The sequence below is a fragment of the Drosophila eugracilis genome, unplaced genomic scaffold (genome assembly GCF_018153835.1).
Source record: "Drosophila eugracilis isolate 14026-0451.02 unplaced genomic scaffold, ASM1815383v1 contig_722, whole genome shotgun sequence".
In the NCBI taxonomy this organism is placed as follows: Eukaryota; Metazoa; Arthropoda; class Insecta; order Diptera; family Drosophilidae; genus Drosophila; species Drosophila eugracilis.
The window spans coordinates 457,992-475,627 of record NW_024573616.1 but is presented as its reverse complement, the minus strand read 5'-3'; the positions used below and the strand labels follow the sequence as shown (position 1 = coordinate 475,627).

Genomic DNA, 17,636 nt, shown 5'->3' with positions numbered 1-17,636 from the left:
TGGGGACTAGCCCGGTTGACTTATTTGAGAGCCCATCTAATGCTGATATAAATGATTTAATCAGCTGTCTAGTCGTTCATCTTCCATTAGTTCCCCGTCCAAAAGCATTTTTTCAATTAATCTTTTGATTTATTTTTATATGTACTTTATTAAGTTTAAATAAATATTTACAAACAGACAGCAAGACGTAAAGATTGTTCAAATAGATAGCTCCTATTGGTACTGGTTACTGGATACTGGATGGAAAGTGTTCTCGTTCGTTAAGACTAAGCAGTAAGAAACTAATTTAATACAACTCTCGATTAAACTTAAACGGAAACTGCTTGGCTGGGCATCAGGAACAACCAAGTCTATGCCTGTTTCGGGCGCGGGAGTATTTCAGGGCCTCTCATCGTCGAGTATTTCGATTACATATTTACAAACTAATTGCGCAATTGCATTGGCTAAACGAAGTCGGTTAACAAGTAACTGGTTCAGAATCAAAATCATAAGTTTAGGACGGGTTTAAATTAAAGAAAATAAAACTGATCTGAGGGGGGGGTAGAGTTGAGTTGACTAAAGTTAGGCATTAACTCGCAAGGTCTAGGAACCGCCACCGCCCTCGCTCTATCGCCTGCTGCTGAACTTGGACGCCAGCGAATATAATGACTTGAGCAGCTCCAGGGCCCTCCGGTCCGAGTTGACCTCCAGCAGCGGTGCTGTCGTCGTCGTGGTTTCCTCAAGGTCCTCGACGCGTATCTCAAACTTAGTGGTCTCCTCGTAGCTGCCCGCACCCAATCCTGTTGTGGTGGGCAGATCCGTGGTTGTCGTATAGCCCGGCGTGGTACTGGTGAAGTACTCGCCTCCGGCAGAACCACCACGTCGGAATGTGGTTACTGGGATGCGGTTGGTAGTGGTGGTCAGTCTCTGCCTTGAGGTCTTACCTCCGACTGTCTTGCTGTCAATATCGATGAGTGCGTTCAGCAGATGCTTCCTGCTCCTCTCAAGTGCCTTTCCGTTGTGGTCATCGCAGGTCTGGATGAGCAGCAGCAACAGACTAAGCACCTGACGGTCGTGCTCCGCCTTTGCCATTACGTTGCGTAGGTGCAGTGCCTCTTGTTCATTGAGACCGCCGAACAATTTGTTTGCAATCCGCTGAAGACCACTACTGGATGGCAGTGCGTCTCTGGGAATATCGTAGCTTCGGAAAATGTCGTCCCACTCGTAACGAGATGGTGTGGGTGTGGTCACCCTGTAGGCAAACGGAGAAGGTGTTGTGGACGGCGAGGTCGTACTGCTGGTAGTAGAAGTCCTTTGCTCCTTCATCAGACCATCGTTGATGGTCAGGGGATCCAGGAAGTCGGTCTGCGATTTAAGCGCCCACGGGTGCTCAGTGGGTTTGTGGGTGGTCACAAGTTTCTGGGGCCTAGCATCCTTAAGCAGATCGTTGCGAGACTTTACAAACGATTGCGTTTGCTGTTGCTGGAGGAACTCTTCGCCGGAATCCTGACTTGGAGGCGATAGCTCCCCTGAGAACTCCAGTTCCTGGGCGCGACTGGTACTACCTTCATACAGCTCAGTGGTTGTGGAGTATTCCGGAGCTGGGGTCGAATCGAATTTGTGGTTAATTTCCGCTGCAATGCTATTGGGAGTGGGCGTAGTGGCAATAGGCAGTCCCTTGGTGGGCAGATAGTATTTGGCTGTTCCATCACTAAAGAGCGAGGGATCCGTGGTTGTCACGGGCTTGAAGTTGGGAGTACTTGGTGGCTCCGTAGGGCGGGCTCGGGCAGCGAGTTCGGCACGGAAAGTGGCTGGGTTATCAAGGTAACTGGACAGAGCATTGGAGAAGATTTGGGCAATCTTACGAGTCTCCGGTTTCTCGGCCAAAGCACCAATAGTGGAACCGGTGCTACCAATCTGTGGGAACTGCTGGTACTTGGAACCTGATTCAGATTGAGTTCCGTTGGGCTGGTTAGAGAGTAATCCCGTGCTGATATCAGCCTCTCCAGCACCGCGACCCTGGGCAGCCTTCAAGCCAAACAGATTACTGTACTTCTTCACCGTGGTGTCACTTAGCAGGCTCTTCTTGATGTCGTCCGCATTTTCGCTTATGGCTGGAGGATTCTCCGAAGTGGTCAGTAAGGGCAGTAGTGTCCGATGGCTTAATGGTGGGCAATGGTGGCGGCTTTACAGATAATTTTGGTTTTCCTCCAGTTTTGTCAGATTTTTCCGTCTTATCTGGCTTAGCAAGAGCATTTGTGGTTTCATTATGTTCCTGTGCAAAGTACTTGGCAAAGGATACAAGGGCATCTGGACCAGAGGAAGGTGGAATCTCTAGACCAACTCTTGCTGGAGCTGCAGCAGCTGCATTCAGCTCCACGTCCTCAAACTGATCCTTCAACAGGTTCATTGTCTTGAGCATTTCCTGAACGTTGCGGAAGACAGACTCATCCTTGACAGGATTGGGAGCGAACAGTAGAACATCCTCTCCAGCTGCGCCTGCTGCGTGTCCCCTTGGAGACTTTCCATTCTTGGGTAAATAAGTTGGTCCGCTGCTGGTTGCCGATGGTGACGGAGTAGTTGGCAAGTAATCCCGACTTTCTGTTGACTTTGCTGGGGGTCGGAATTCTCCGGAGCTAGCCACATCGTAGTGATGCCTCATACCAATAATCACTGGCTTGAAAGTGCTGTCTAGTTCAATACTGGCACTGGCGGTGGGTTTAACCTTCGGTGCCACAGAGGATTCAAGGAAAATACCGGAACTAGCACCTCCGAACCTATGGGGATTGGGTGTTGTGGCCACATGACCGCCCTTGATGTAATTGAGCTTTGTCTCGGTGGTCTTGGTCTTGACCAGACTGGGTACAGTGGGCGTGTAGAAAGGCGTGGTCTTGCTTGGTTCGAGACGTCGCACAGTGGAGTGGCTTCCGGTAGAGTAATGGGGCGTGGTCTGAGGTACAGTTCGTGTGGAATGAGCCTCGAAGAACTCAGGCTTTTCCTTTGATTGGCTAGGAGCTGACTTCTCCTTTTCCTTGCTGTGTTCCTCACTTCCACTATAGCGATGCTGTCCCCTCTGGCCATTACGTGCTCTTTCGGTGGAGACTCCTCGTTCTTGGGATGCCACTGGTGCCCTAATACGAGCTGGTTTCAAGACTGTAATGTCCTCGTTGCGATTCGGGTTGCTATCCTTATTGGTTCTTCTTTTGCCGGAACCGCTGACAAACGAGGAGCTCTCCGCAGTAATCTGGGTCTCGTGGTCATTGCTATTGCTATCAATGCTGGGAAGAACCTTTCGCTGCTTCTCGCCAGACACATCATCAAAGTCCACACTCTCCACTGAAGAGGGAACGTCCTCCGTGGAATCAATACGCCTGTCGGGATTAGCTCGAGGACCAGACCTTGCCTGACCAACAACTGGAGTGACCTTTGGCTTGATGTTTAGCCCACCACCCACAATATTGAAGCCTTGAACGGGAACAGAAGGACGCACACGATGGACGCGCTGCTTGTTGAGGATCTCTGCACTCTCTGCGTAGTAACCCGAGGAGCCCAGACAGTTAACCTTGAACCACCAGTCGCAGGTGAGCTCGCTCTGCTGGAAGATCGTGCCATTAGGACAGAGGAAGGAGATCTTACGGCCCTCCTCGCAAATGTGAAAGACCTATGAAAAATTATATAGTATTAATTTGATTTTATTTGAATTAAGAAATCAATTTACCTGGCAATCCGTTTCCATATCCGCAAAGTAGCCATTGCCATAGGAACGACAGCTAAACGAGGTCTTGGGAATTCTTGGGTAGATGGGAAAGTCTATGCCTGGACGGCCAACTACACCCTGGTACACCTCGTAGTCTACATCTTCATCAGAAGCGCGCTTCTTCAGATGATGTTTATGTTCGTTGCAGTTAGTATGCGCCTCATAGCGCTCCTCCTCAAATTGGGTGGCACCAGTTTGCTTAGCCAATATCCGGGCAGGAGTGCGATACTATATAGTATAAATATAATATAAGATACATTAAATATATATTAAGTTGAGAATAATCTTAAACATACCTTTGATTCTGCGCTTGTGTAGTCAAGGAACACCAGTACGAGCAAAGCTGCAGTGATTAATGGAATGGTTTAGAAATATTAAAACTAAATTATAGTTTTTGGCATTTAACTGTTTTAATATCTTTATATACTAACTTAACTTAAATGTATATAATTAAGTAGTAATCATTTTTTCATGGGTATTATTATTGAAAGACCATTTATAAAAAACTCCCAAATTCATTAAAGAAAAAACATCTTTAAAACTATACCTATTCTTAATTATTTTGTGTAGAAATTTAAGCTAAAATTTCAACGCTTGTTAAAAATTTAAAAGGAATTCTTTTAATGGATCTTCTCGTGCTACACCGCAATTATTTCCTTTGTGAATAGATTTGCTTAGCCATTTTTTTGGGCATTCTCTAGCAAAGTCTGGTTCATCAACTTTTCAGGTTTGGATTCTCCTTTGCCGTTTAGAATGTCTTCTTGACGGTGAGCCCACGGACCTTGACTTTTCCACATTCAACTTGGATGGCAGACATTGCCAAATTACGCAAGACCCGACCAGTGACTACTGGGACTGGCTGGAAGTGAGTGACCTCAGGCCCCCTCGAAATGCAATAATTAAATTTTAAAGGCATAAAAACAATTAAAGAAAGAAACAGAAATAAAAAAGTCATGATGAGCTGCGTCTTAAGTGTCCGCCGGCAGAGGAAGATGTCAGCCGCAGAGGGTTATTGAATAACCAAAATAACCAAAATAGCCACAAGATTCAAGGCCCACTTGCAGCATAATCACTGCGATTAAGTGAATCATCGAAGAAGACCCGCTGATGATTTGGTCGCGGGTGTTGCTATATTGCCGATGCTGTTTGCTGCCTTATTCAAATTAAACAATTGCCCATAATTTGTGCCCGCTGATTGGCAAGCGAGCTCAAATTCGAACGGCCGCTTCATCAACCATACGCCACGTTGTACTCGCATCAATTTCGGATCTTTCCGATCTGTCGTTTCATTACGTTTGCCTTTTCGATTGAGTTCGTGCCCCTCACAGCGGGATGCCACGCCAACTTAATTGAGAGGTGCTGTCGATGGGCGCGTAATTACTCAAAGACCAAAAGCAGCACCAAAAGCCCCAAAGAGCCAAAGGCCCAAAGAAGATTGCCGGCCATTGTTGGTTTTATTCGCTCGCGAGATGAGCTGTCACTTATGCCCACTTGGCATCTGGGTCTCGGCCAGCACCAACACGCCCGTCCTAATGAGCCGTTAAAAATTGCATTTCCCAGGCATTCGTCCGCTCTGGCCAATCCATTAATTCAAATCAAAGTCATATTTAATCTGAATCCGAATCTGTACTACGTCTTGGCCCCTCATTTTTTTTTTATATTTTTTGTCGCACGCCAAGTCGGACTTAAAACAAAAACGAAGACGGCTCACGCAACCGGCTAAGACAAAGGCGCATTAACGCAATCTTGGCCAGCTTGCCGCCCACGCTTTGCGGCACACGCACAGCCATCAACCGTTAGCCGGTGATCTATGATGGGAAAATTATGAGTTGACAAGGTCAAGGATGTTGCCAAGTCGAAGAATGCTTTTTATTTGCAATAATATTTCTTTGAAATTCCTCTTCAGATATTTAAATATAATTGTGCCTAAAAATGCGTATAAGAAGTGGTTTTACATGGTTATTATTTCAAGCTGAGTAATGGCATTATTATTTTGGAGAGTTAAGCTTTTGTGATATTTAAGTAGATATTTTATTCAATACTAAAACATGATTATAGAAATAGTTCTGAATACCAATCAATACACTCAATACCCATTCAAAACCTTTCTTTGGAATAAACCTAATCACTTTGGTCTTCCGATTGAATCTAATTTTGGATTTTCTTGATTTTTATTAATAACCTTTTGAACTTATAGACTTACCGCACAACAAGCTGAGCTGCGTAGACCGCATTTTGTATTTGGAGTTGCCTGGAAGACAGAGGGAAGCAGAGAGACAAATGTTTAGCTAGTTAACAAAATTATGAATATTTATTGCACAAGATCGTGGGAGAAGCCGAGATATATGTTTGAAAGAAAGAAACGGAAAAATAATTATTGTCGAAAACACGTACACACCACAAGGCGCCTTATTGGGTAATAGAAATTATACAGAAAACAACGGCAGAAATACAAATAAATGTACTCTCTGGGCTTGCACAAATCAGCGTAGAAGAGATGTCAATGTGCCGAAGAAGACAAAGGCTCTCAGCGATTGCATAACTGGTAGACGCCCACAAACGCATGCAGAAATTTACGGCAGATCTTTGCTTATATCTGATTGCCATATAGAGATATTCAGAAGAGCAGATAGTCAGATATGCAGATGGGCAGTATGTATTTGGAAGCTAGTTCCATGTACCACAGGGTGTATGCGCAATAAATTATTACATTTTAGGCTGGCCCAAGCAAAAAGCGAATGGTCTGCCCAGGAACAGATGGCAGGCGCCGGCCAGGAGTTAGTCAGTCATTCAGTCAGTGAGGCAGTCAGTCAATCCCCCAAGACATTCACTTTGCCACAAGTATCGTATCGCTCGCTTCCGTCAGCTCGTTTTTGCAGCTGTTGTCGCTGCTGCTGTTCCCGTAGTTTCTGTAGTTTCTTTAGTTTCTGTAGTTTCTGCGTACTTTGCATAATTTCAAATAATTGTTTTAATTTGCACAACAGCAAACAATATCAAAACTTGGGGAGACACGAGCAAAAAACCAGAGAGATCAACACCAACCGGCTTGCCCGGCGACACTCTTTCAATTAAATCATTTTCAATGGTTTGGATAATTAACCAAAACCGTCGACAAGACAATAGATTTATTGTCTTTACGTAACGCGGCTATTTTCAATAACAATGCAAAATCGAACAGATTCTCGAAAAATTTCATTCGATGCGAACATAAATTTAAATTGAAATTAGCTGCAGTTGTTTTAAGACGAAGACGACGAAGATTCTGCTTTTATGCATTGTCTGTTGGATTCTTCGGTTGCCGAAATTACTTTTTGTATTTAAATTTGTAGATTGCCTTGGCGGGGTTCTCGTCTCGGTGGCTGTTTGCATAAAAAATATTCTCACACCTAAATTTAATTTCGTCAAAATAACGTAATTTAGGTAGACAAAATTAAATTACTGCCGCCACTTTGGTAATAGGCATGTACAAGGCTTGACATTAAAATTTAATAAAAAATTGTAAATTAAGTCGATTGGCCAAGCGATCTGTTAAAGTTCAAGAGTTGCACTGGGCTCTCTCGTCTGTGCAGATTTTAATTTCAATTCACGATTCTCGATTTGCAATTACACGAATCAAGAGTTTGTCATTGTCAAGGCTTTGCCAAAACGAATCGAATTGCCTTAAATGGCTATTAGTCTTGCGAAGGTCAAATCGGATTGGTTCATTCGAGAATTTATATAATGATCGTATTTATAAATTGCTATTAATGAATTAGCTTCATCAATAAATTATATTCTGTGGCTGGGCACTTCCTCAGTAAATTAATCAAATTATTTGCCCAATAATTCATAAGAAAGCGAGGCGAGAAATTCAAGAGACGGTAAAATGTGGCTGAAAAGTGTTCAACGACAACAATGACAAATAAGGAAGTTTCCCCGCCGCCGAATCATTATTATCGGGGCAACAAAAAATGTCAACGCGATGGCAAGAGCAGGTGTTGTGCCAACACCAAAAAGAAAAAAAGTCGAAAAAAAAAATAATAAGCTAGCGCCAGTTAACTGTTTAAGACTGAGGTTGCATTTTCCGCGCTATGCCGAGGGTCTCTGCAATCAAAATTTGGTTCCGCCTTCAACACATGCTCAGAGCTTCGAGGAGCTCGGGAGATTTGAAAGGGGAATGGGACTGTGACTGGGACTTCAAGATGGATCTGCCAAGGATCGATGCATCCAGCGATTGCCCGGGTCGGTTTTACAGACTCAAGTGTGAGGAGTTTTTGGACGGGGCACACTCCTCGCATTGCAGCCAAATGTCTGTTAAATCGTTTTAACCTTTTTGTCAAGTTGCCGCTTAACCTTTACGGTTGCTGAGCTGACATGAAGGAAGCATTTGTTTTTTTCCGCAGCTTTTCTTGTTGTTTTTTGCGCTTTTTGCCGCATTGTGTTGTGGCAAAGTGTTGAAACACAGAGCATAGAAACTAAGGCAACGCCAAGCTGCTGCTTGCCGCTGCGACTGGTGCTCTGCTATTGCTGCTGCTTCAGCTGCCTTCTTCTCCGTCGACCACATGTCGTATACGTGTTATTTGAAGATTTGATTTATTTGTTTTGGCTGTTCGTGTTGCTGGATTGTGGCAGCTTATCTATTCCGCTGCCTTGCACTAACTCTTGTGTGGCCTTCTCCTCCTCCTCGAATAGTTTTTATTTCATTTTATTTGTAACTCGTGTGCAAGTGAAATAATAGGAAAAATTTCACCTTTACCGATACTCATTATGAAACGGCTGACTCGCCTTGCCGGCCATTCCTGTTGCGAAAAATTGCATAAAGTCAGCGCATCTTCAATCGAAAGCCCCCACGATTAACACAGCGGACTAAGGAAAATCAGAGACTTGATTGCCGTTTTTTTTTTTTTGCTCAGCTCGATTGGGAGTGCCATGCAGGTGCGGATGGATATGCTGGTCATTTGGCTAATGGTGGGAGAGAAATTGTCTGCCGACGCAAAAGGCCATTGGCATCCTTGGGAATAATAACTAACTAGTCACCGTCACGATCTGGAGGAGGAACTTTAATGTTCTGGTAATTCCAAACTAACTTTTTCTTGATAATATCTACATGCCAAATATTCCAGTTTCCTGCCTGACTCATTTGTTTTTTGGTGTTAATCTTTGACTCGAGCAAATGTTATGCAAATTCCTAATAATTAATCACCGAAATGCTACCTATACATTCTGCTATACATCTGAATAGACACTGTCAAAGTATTTTACCGAAACCCGAAGCCAAACTAAAACAAAAATCCAAATTAAAATGTTAAACATTTTAAATGGCAACGCACAGTGGTTTTTGCTTAAGCTTTTGGAAATAAACTGTGTGAAAAATGTCATTATAAATGCATAAAAGTCTAAGCCGAGCAAATCACTTGACTCCGACTGCGATTCCCAGGCGAATGTTTTGAAAGTGCCCACTCTAGCTCCAGCTCCATTGTGCATTTTGTTTATTTATTTTACAGCAGATTTGGCAAGCACCATTTGCTAGTCTTTGTTGTTCCTAAAAGTCTTGCTAGGCGGGCAATTAAATCTGAATTTTATATTGGCACATCCCAGCGATAAAGATCACTTTCCGGGACAGCCCATTGTGATTTATTTCCCTCCTTTCTCGGACCTTCCCGACCCATAAATCATCCGAATGATGTGCGTTTTGCATATTTGCATAATGTTTCGGGGCAGTACAAATACTCATAATTGGATTACTGAACAAATATTTGCTGCTGTCTGTTCAGGTACCTGCATCTCCGCTTTGAATGACAGATGTTTTGAGAGCTGAGAAATGGGTCGGGACCCGAGTAGTTGAACATATATCAAGCAGATCTCAGCCAGCTGAACTGAACACTTTACGACTTGATTTAAAAGAAAGAGGATTTTGAGACATTTTTTAGGGTAAACAATTCATCAATCACAGAGGCTAAAATGAATTTATGACTCAACATGTACTTTGTGACATTTTGTTTGGCCAACAATTAATCACCAACTATTTCCTTTACTGATTAAAATCCTTCAAACATATTCAGAACTGAATTAAAGATCATTCAAACAACGAGACTTTTGAACATTTTTGAAAAATCCCCGGAGATAAAAGATGCCAGCAGCACATGTCTGAGATGTGCTGGCCGCCCGATGCTGATGCATTGACCTACGTGTCGCTGATGCACCCAGACATGAGTGTGGTAGCAATTACTGCCACTGCTGTTGTTATTCTTGCGGCAACTTCACAGTTTTTCGGGCCCCGAGTCGCCCGAGGGGGCGCCGCAGCAATTGCATTGCATTTCATAGCCGCCAGAGTTCGACGTGCTAATAGATTTTGAGGTCAAATGCAATCGTTTTTGGGCACTGCTGCTACTGCCGCTTCTGCTGCTTCTGGCTATTTTTTCCGCCTTTGATACAATTTTCGGCCGCTTTTTGCTCAAGAATTCTTGTTCATTTCCGTGCAGCGTTTTTGTGTCGGCCACTCATTTGCAATTTGTGTGGCTGTTGGGCGAGAATGGCAAAAACCAAAATAACCTGGCGGTCGGAGGCATAGCTGAAGTCACTTTGACGCTTCGTGGCAGCCGCCTGTCAACTGCTTCACACTTGGCCCATCGAGAGCGAGTCGGAGCTTCGAGCGCATTCATGTGCCTAGGCTTTAAGGGGAACTCAATTTGTTTGGGCCAAGCAAATTGCTGGCGATTTGTAAGGCAGCGAAAAACATTTAGCGCCAAATGTGAAGATGATTTCCATTTTTTTGTTGTAGTTCTTGTTGTTGTTTTTTTAGCTATTTGCGTTGCGCCCCAGCAATTCTTCATGCAAGAGCTGCCGCAGGGCGGGATCTGCCATTGGCATCCCGCCGATGTTGGAACCTGGCCCATTTCGTAGCCCCATGCCTTGGAAGCAGCCCCCAGACTTCCAGTGGGCAGTATTTGATGCTACTTAATTATGGGTTAAACATATTTTGGGTTGTTTGTTCAACAGCCTGCCAGATCATAAAGTGCTGTTGTAATAACGAGAGTACCGCTCACACTATAGTTAACTGGCATTATACCATTAAAGCCGCCAAGGTAATTGCAAAGCTTCGGGTTACAATGCCATAACGAGGAGCTGGGGCCCTTAACCGGAAGCTATAGCCACTTAATCCGAATTTGGGTCTCTGAGAATTGAAAATGGAATTTATGATTCGGGTCTTTTATGCATATCAAATATCTTCTAGCCAATTTATTCTAGTTTTAATGGGCAAATCGAGCAATAATGGTCCATTAAAATCTTTAATCTAACTCGGGAATATATTATATTGTCAGCTGTTTAATGTCTTTAATCTTAGACATTAAAAAAGAATATTGCAAAAATGTCAACTTGATTTGGCATTGATTTAAACAAAAGACTGAAGCAAAAAACTTGATTTCAAGTGGAGTAAACAGGACTGACTCATATACCAACAATAACTGTTAAATAAATGTGGGTTATTGAACAAAACTCAAACGTCAAATGATAAATGCAACAAAACAGGTACTTAAGCAGTTTAAAATTACGTTGTCAAATTGTTTTTTGAAATATTTAAGAAAATATTACAAAATATATTTTACTTGAAAGGAAAAACAAACAAAATGTATAAGAACCTGGCTAAATGATTGCCTTAAAATTAAATTGATACTTGAAATTAAAAAACAAACAGGTTGCAATTAAAAACCTATTTGGCTTTGACTTTGTGAAAGTATTACTGAAAAATATATAAATTACGTTCGACTGAAGATGAACTGGGCTCAATCCGGTTCGGTACATCTATGTTGCCAATCTCCCAATTCCTGTATTGCCACCTCGAATCCGCCAACTCGCTGTGTCACCCATCGAAGGCGCACATGCGGAAATTAATCCCCCGATGGTGCTCACATAACAATTGAGTTGTCAACGAGAAGATATATAACTTTCTGTAGGATGTGCCAAGTTTTCACTAATAGCCGAAAAAATATCAAAAGATAACAATTGAAAACGCCGCACAGCCAGTTTCAATTGATATGAGGCAATCTGCAAGATTCGAGCTGGCAAGCGCAATTTATGACAGCCCGGGCGGCATCAAGACACGCCGGTAACAATTGCAGCAGAAAACCAGTAGCACCAACTGCCAACTGCCAACAGCTAACTACCAACAATAACAACGACAACAACAGCCAACCAAGTCAAGTCGAGTCGAGCGGCAATTAATAAGTAATTGAGGTAGTTGCCAAAGAAACTGTTGCACCTCGGATTCGTTCTTTTGTTTGTCTCGATTCCAGATTACGCATATTTGGGTCAGTGTTTGTTATCAGGTCGCGGTGTATTTATGTCACCTGGTTAAATAATCAACTCTTGGCTTAATTACAGCCAGTAACAATGGCCAACATCGGCTCTAAGTCAGTGGGGCTTTGCGGCTTTTCTTTGCCGCCTGCTTTTCCTCGTCGAGATGGCCTTTTTGTGATTGCTTCAACTTGCACCCATCTTCGTGCACTCACATCTTATAGAGATATGTACATATGGCCACATACCCGTACAGCCACTGAGAGATGCGAATTAGTTGCTTATTGTTCGTAGTAATTGTTTCTTGTTTGCCAGTTGCCGCGTAAATGAAAGTCACTTTTGATTTGGATTTCGGATTTTGTTATGATTTCGCTGTTCGTTTAGCGTGTCAGTGACGGAAAACGAAAAAAATGTAAGCGGAAATGATAGCGAAAATTACATTTTTGTTTGCTTTTCAGTTAGAAAACGTAATCCGCAGATGAATTAGGATAAGTTCAAAGCTCAAAACACGATTCTAGAGTCCCCACTTCGAACACCAAACAAAAGACTTAAGTAACGAACTTGACTTTGGCACGACAAGAAAATGTTTTTGTTTTTTTTTTTTGTTTGCCATTTTTTGAAGCGCGCGCGTCTGTAAGCGACAACAAGTTACCGAAATATCAAAGTGTTTTGTGTAGCAAACATGATTATGACTGTTGAAAGCTCTTGTCATTTGGTTGCCTTCGCGCGCTTGATTGTGCTTGAAAATATCCAACAATATCGTCGAATTAAATGCGGAATTTAATACTGACTTCTATGATTTATTGATTTGATTTTTAAATGGTAAACATGTGAGGTAGGCGTCTCTAATTGGCTGTCAGCTCTTGGAATTGAACCGGTGTCTGATATTGATACCAATTTGTGAGTGCTGCCTACTTAAGTAGTACCTAATAGACGATTATTGACGCTTTATTCTTGTTTATTTGTGTTCATAATGATGGCTTAAAGGCACCGCCGTAGTGCTTCTAATGGCAAAATGTCAGTGGGAACTATTTTCGGTTTTGAATTTATCGCCCGACACTTTTAATGACTCGCAGTGAGAACGGCACTTTTAGATTCTAGCCTTGGCCGACACCTTTTATAAGAAAACCCATTAGTGTCTTCATATTTTATATGCTATTTTTATGATTCATGAAGCCACCCAGAGACCTGTTCTTTGATCGTTTTAGCCAACAAATGCGCATCCTTAGCGCAAGCCAAATGATGTCACTCTCCCGAATTAGATCCTGTCTTAGAGTCTGAGAAGTAAACAAACACAGAAATGATTCAAATAATCTGGAATCAGGTTCTCCAGCAACTGTAAAACAGCGAATTAATTATCTAGATATCAAAACTAAGATAAAAACAAATATGCGTAGAAAGAAAGCGCTTAGCGAAACTTGTTCTTTGGCTTTATGATTTGCTCATTTTTCATTGTTTACTCAATGAATGGGGGAAGACTGATAATTAAGACTATTAGGTATTAAAGCCAAATTTTATTTTGACCGCTTTTGTGTCCAAAAACTCGTAACGAAAAAAGTTGCTATACGATCTGATTTGTTAAGCTTCCAAAATTAAGCCAATGCTATAAAATGTTTATGTGCAACTACTGGCCAAGTTGGTAACTTCTTCTCCATGAAGTTCACCTTAGACCATGCAGATCAAAATGCCATTTAGGTGGCAGCCCTAAAATGGCCTAAACGTAGCATGTCAGGCCATGGAGGTCAGCATCTTGGCCTGACATTTAGCCTGCCGATTGAATGGCCATATATTTTAAGCTAGAAACGGCTATGGCTATATCTGAAGGGGATACACACATAGATGTGGATGGCGAGGGATCCATAAAAACACTGGCAAACGCTACGCAATTCGCAACGCACGTGTGTCTTGATGAACGAGCAGAATGCTGGCATTTAGTTGCTGAGTTGATATAATGATCATATTTTTGAAATCGTGATGTAATTGAACGTTTTACGCATGCGACTAAATAACTATTATTATGGAAAAGCTTGATGCAGCATGAATTTGATAAATTATAGTTAAGTGACTGAGTTAAAGACATCATTTGATTTCAACACTTCAGCACTCTCGGCCAAGTACCGTTGCCAAATTCACACAGTTCCTTTGAAAAGTTCAAGTTCGTTGGTTTTTGTCTTCTATTTGTTCACCAAACCAAAAAAAAAATTGACAAATGGCTTATTTATGGCTCAAGTGCACTCTACTGACATTTTGCCAGCTGACAATAACCACTAAAAAAAGTGGACTTTTTTGCTTGGAGTTTTGGCTCGTTGCAAGTTCGTTGTCAAAGTCTTTCGTTTTTTTTTTCTTTTCAGCGTCTGCCAAAATAAGCCCTCTGATAAACGCAGTAAAAAGCGAAAACAAAATGATGAATCGTGATGATAACTCGATGAAAAAACGCCACTGAATCCGCCTAGAATATGTTGAAATCTTGTAAAAAAAATAAAATGGAGAAAAAATAGAAAACATTTACATTATTTACACTTCATTAATCACTAAAGACGGGCCACAAAAACAGCAATTGTAAGGTTGTTTGTTTTGTCTACAAGGAATCGTTGTTAGATACTTTTACTCGTATCTTTCAGATGCGGCTCATTGGCTTTTCAGCGATGCGCACGCAGCGCCAGTTAACGCATCAACACTTGAATGGGTTACAGGCTACACGACTGCGGCGATTTGAGACACAACACTACCTTAGTTGCTGGAGGGGAATCCTCCATTTGGGTATTGTTGCTTGAATGACTTTTTAATTTATTTGCCATTTCTTTAGCTGGAAACGTTAATGAGCAGACCAGACCAGAGAGCAGAGCAGACCGGCCCAGGCCAGACCAGACCAACTTGGCCAGACTAGACCCCGGTTAAGACTCGCATTTTGAACTTTTATCTGGCCATCTGCAGACAACAACGGGCAAAATTATATTGTAGCATTTTGTTACATTTGAGGCAGCCCGGCTTGGTTTTCTTTTATTTTTTTTTCTTCTTCGGCCGCCTGCCTGCCTTCGGCTCGTCTCCCTAGTCAACTTTAACCTCCTGCCACATAAAACAAAAGCAGGCACCCCCCTTTCTCCTCCTCGGTGTGGGTGTGTGTGCGATGTGAAAGACGTTAAGTCACACATTTGGCCTAAATTTGTCTTTTCTCTTAGCCAGCCAGCTCTTTCCTTTGTTCATTTGCGCCACGAGGCTGTACTGTAGAAGAAAACAAAACTGTGGCACCTCTTGACATTTAAGGCGCATTTCCCAATTTCTGCACTACTTTCTGCGGCCCTCTGGCCGAGTTGCTCACCCAGTAATCACGGGCTGAGCACCAATTCAAATTATCTAACACAAAAATGTTGCAGCTGCAAATGGCTTTGGTTTTGCGTTTTTTTTTTTCTGAATTTTGGCCCAGCCCCCTCCCAAGGGTTTGTTCTAAGTTAAGCAGCTACCGTCGATGTTTATCCTTGAACTGTGTGCTCAGAGAGCCGCCAGCATTATCTTAGATTCGTTAATAACAATGCCAAGTCGAGGCAACAATTGCGGTTGCAAATTTTGCAACACTAAATTTATGCAGTAAAAATTAGAAAATCTGAAAAAAAAACTTAAATTTGAAATGCACGCCGGCAGTTTTGAGGCTTTTAATTGCTGTATCTATTCACCTAAAGCAAGCCAACAATTTGCAAATTAATCATCAGCGAAAAGTCACCTCAGGCATATTGAAGATTTATGGAAATTGGCTAGAACCAATTAGATTTTACATTGATCACTAAAAATACAAGAAGCCAAGCTACTACTCATGACTTTGAATCTACCAGTGAGCCATCTTGATTATGTTATTATATTTAATGGATTAATAATCGGATGCATATGGAGGCTGTTCATTAGTCTAGGTAGTTAGAGGCTAACAAATACTAAATGAAGAACAGACTTCCAAGGATACAACTTAAATTTATTGATTTATTAATGGCAAAGAACTCTTTAAAAAATTCTGCTTAAACATTTCTATTATGAATATGAACAATTTCAGGAGGTACTTTATCCTGCCTTTTATTCGAAAATATTTTCTAGTTGTCATTAAAAATAATAACGAACTTGACAGTTTAGTTATTTTTTAAGTCCTTGACAAGTATTTTTTTATTCATTTATCTTACTCATTTATATATTGCATAACTTACAAAAGCCACCATAAAATGGCCTCTCCATTATGCAGCCAACGCATTGACATTTTGCCAGCATCTTCAGTTAGCTGGCCAAACGAAGTAATAAAAAATTATGTAGGAAATACATGCAATAAATCTAACTAAGATGATGCTTTGTGAAAGGCAACAATTTGAGCACACTCAAAACCATATTTTTTATCCATTGATGCGTACGAAATGCGTTTGGCATTTTATTAGAAGCCTCGAAGCCATTCAGCTGTCGATCTGCCAAGTTGTCGAAATTCTTGGCTAAGTATTTTGCGATCTTCTCAGCTCACTCACCTTTAAGCGGCATCAACATCATTGGCACTACTCTGAATGTCAGTTTGTGGAGCAGCAACACTCAGGCAAGTCAGCTAAGTAACTGTGGCAGCAACTCAATCTTCCACAGCTTCCTTTTCTTGCTTTCAGTTTCGTGATTGAAGTAATATGGAGGTTTTCGCCGTAACTTTATTTATGACAAAGTTTTCCGCTCTCCGACTGGGTTATTCGTAGCGTTTTGTTGATTTTCGTTATTTTTGTTTTTTGTTTTTGTTTCTTGTAAATATTACTTAGATTGTTGCATATTATTCGTTATTGTTATTTATGTTGTCTCACTATGCTCGATTATTTGGTTTATTATTTGTTATGGGCTAGAGAGGGATCAGGTTGTAATGCACAGATATCACGATTTAGTTGATGTTTTCGGTAGTGGCTCAAAATCACTTCAAGTTTTTCATGTCTGCATTATGAAGACGTCATTAAGGCAAAACTAAAGTTTGGTAATCTCAAAGGAAATAAGTTAATTAGTAACAGTTTTGACCAAAGATTCAGGCCAAGTTCATATGAATGGGAGGAAACAAAAAGTAAATTCATCAAAACTAAAAAAATATATATCTCTGAAGACTGAAACTTGAAGTGATCTTATAGTATTGTTTTAAATCCTTGATTCACAATTGTTCCTATAAAATTGATATTTTGTTTAGTGTTCACAAACATCCTTTGAAAAACAGTTTTGATCCTTAGAAAATCAAAAATATTTTTTATATCAAATCACAAGAGTTTGAAGTATCACTAAGAGCACTTTGTTATTCTTAAATGTATCACTTGAGATTGGTATGAAAATACAGTAAGAGCCAGAGCCAGACGAACAGAAGACGTCTTCACCCGTACGATATTCACATTTGAATGTTTCAATTGGCAAATGCGGCGTCCAACTTTAGTAGTTGAGCGGGCCGCAGACTCGAAACTCTGTTTAGCGAAAACGCTCGCAAAGCCACCGCAAACGCAGCGAAAATCAAAGCCAGTCTTCGTCGTCGATCTGGACGAGCTTACCGCCAACCGAAGATCGCTGCCACATCTTCCTCAATTCCCAAAGAAGCCCGAAGTCTGGCCAAAATCCAAAAGCAGCGGCAAAGCCAAACAAAGGCAGAGTG

General features: G+C 41.7%; 1 protein-coding gene across 1 annotated transcript; it reads right to left on the bottom strand.

The window, feature by feature from the left end:
- Positions 1-222: 222 nt before the first annotated feature.
- LOC108116238 (mucin-5AC) lies at positions 223-17,384 on the bottom strand. The gene is given in 6 exon segments (XM_017228030.2): positions 223-2,121; positions 2,123-3,640; positions 3,698-3,964; positions 4,033-4,079; positions 5,940-5,987; positions 16,504-17,384. Coding segments are annotated over 6 exon segments (3,417 nt in total). The 5' UTR covers positions 16,526-17,384; the 3' UTR covers positions 223-606.
- Between the last annotated feature and the right edge of the window lie 252 nt (positions 17,385-17,636).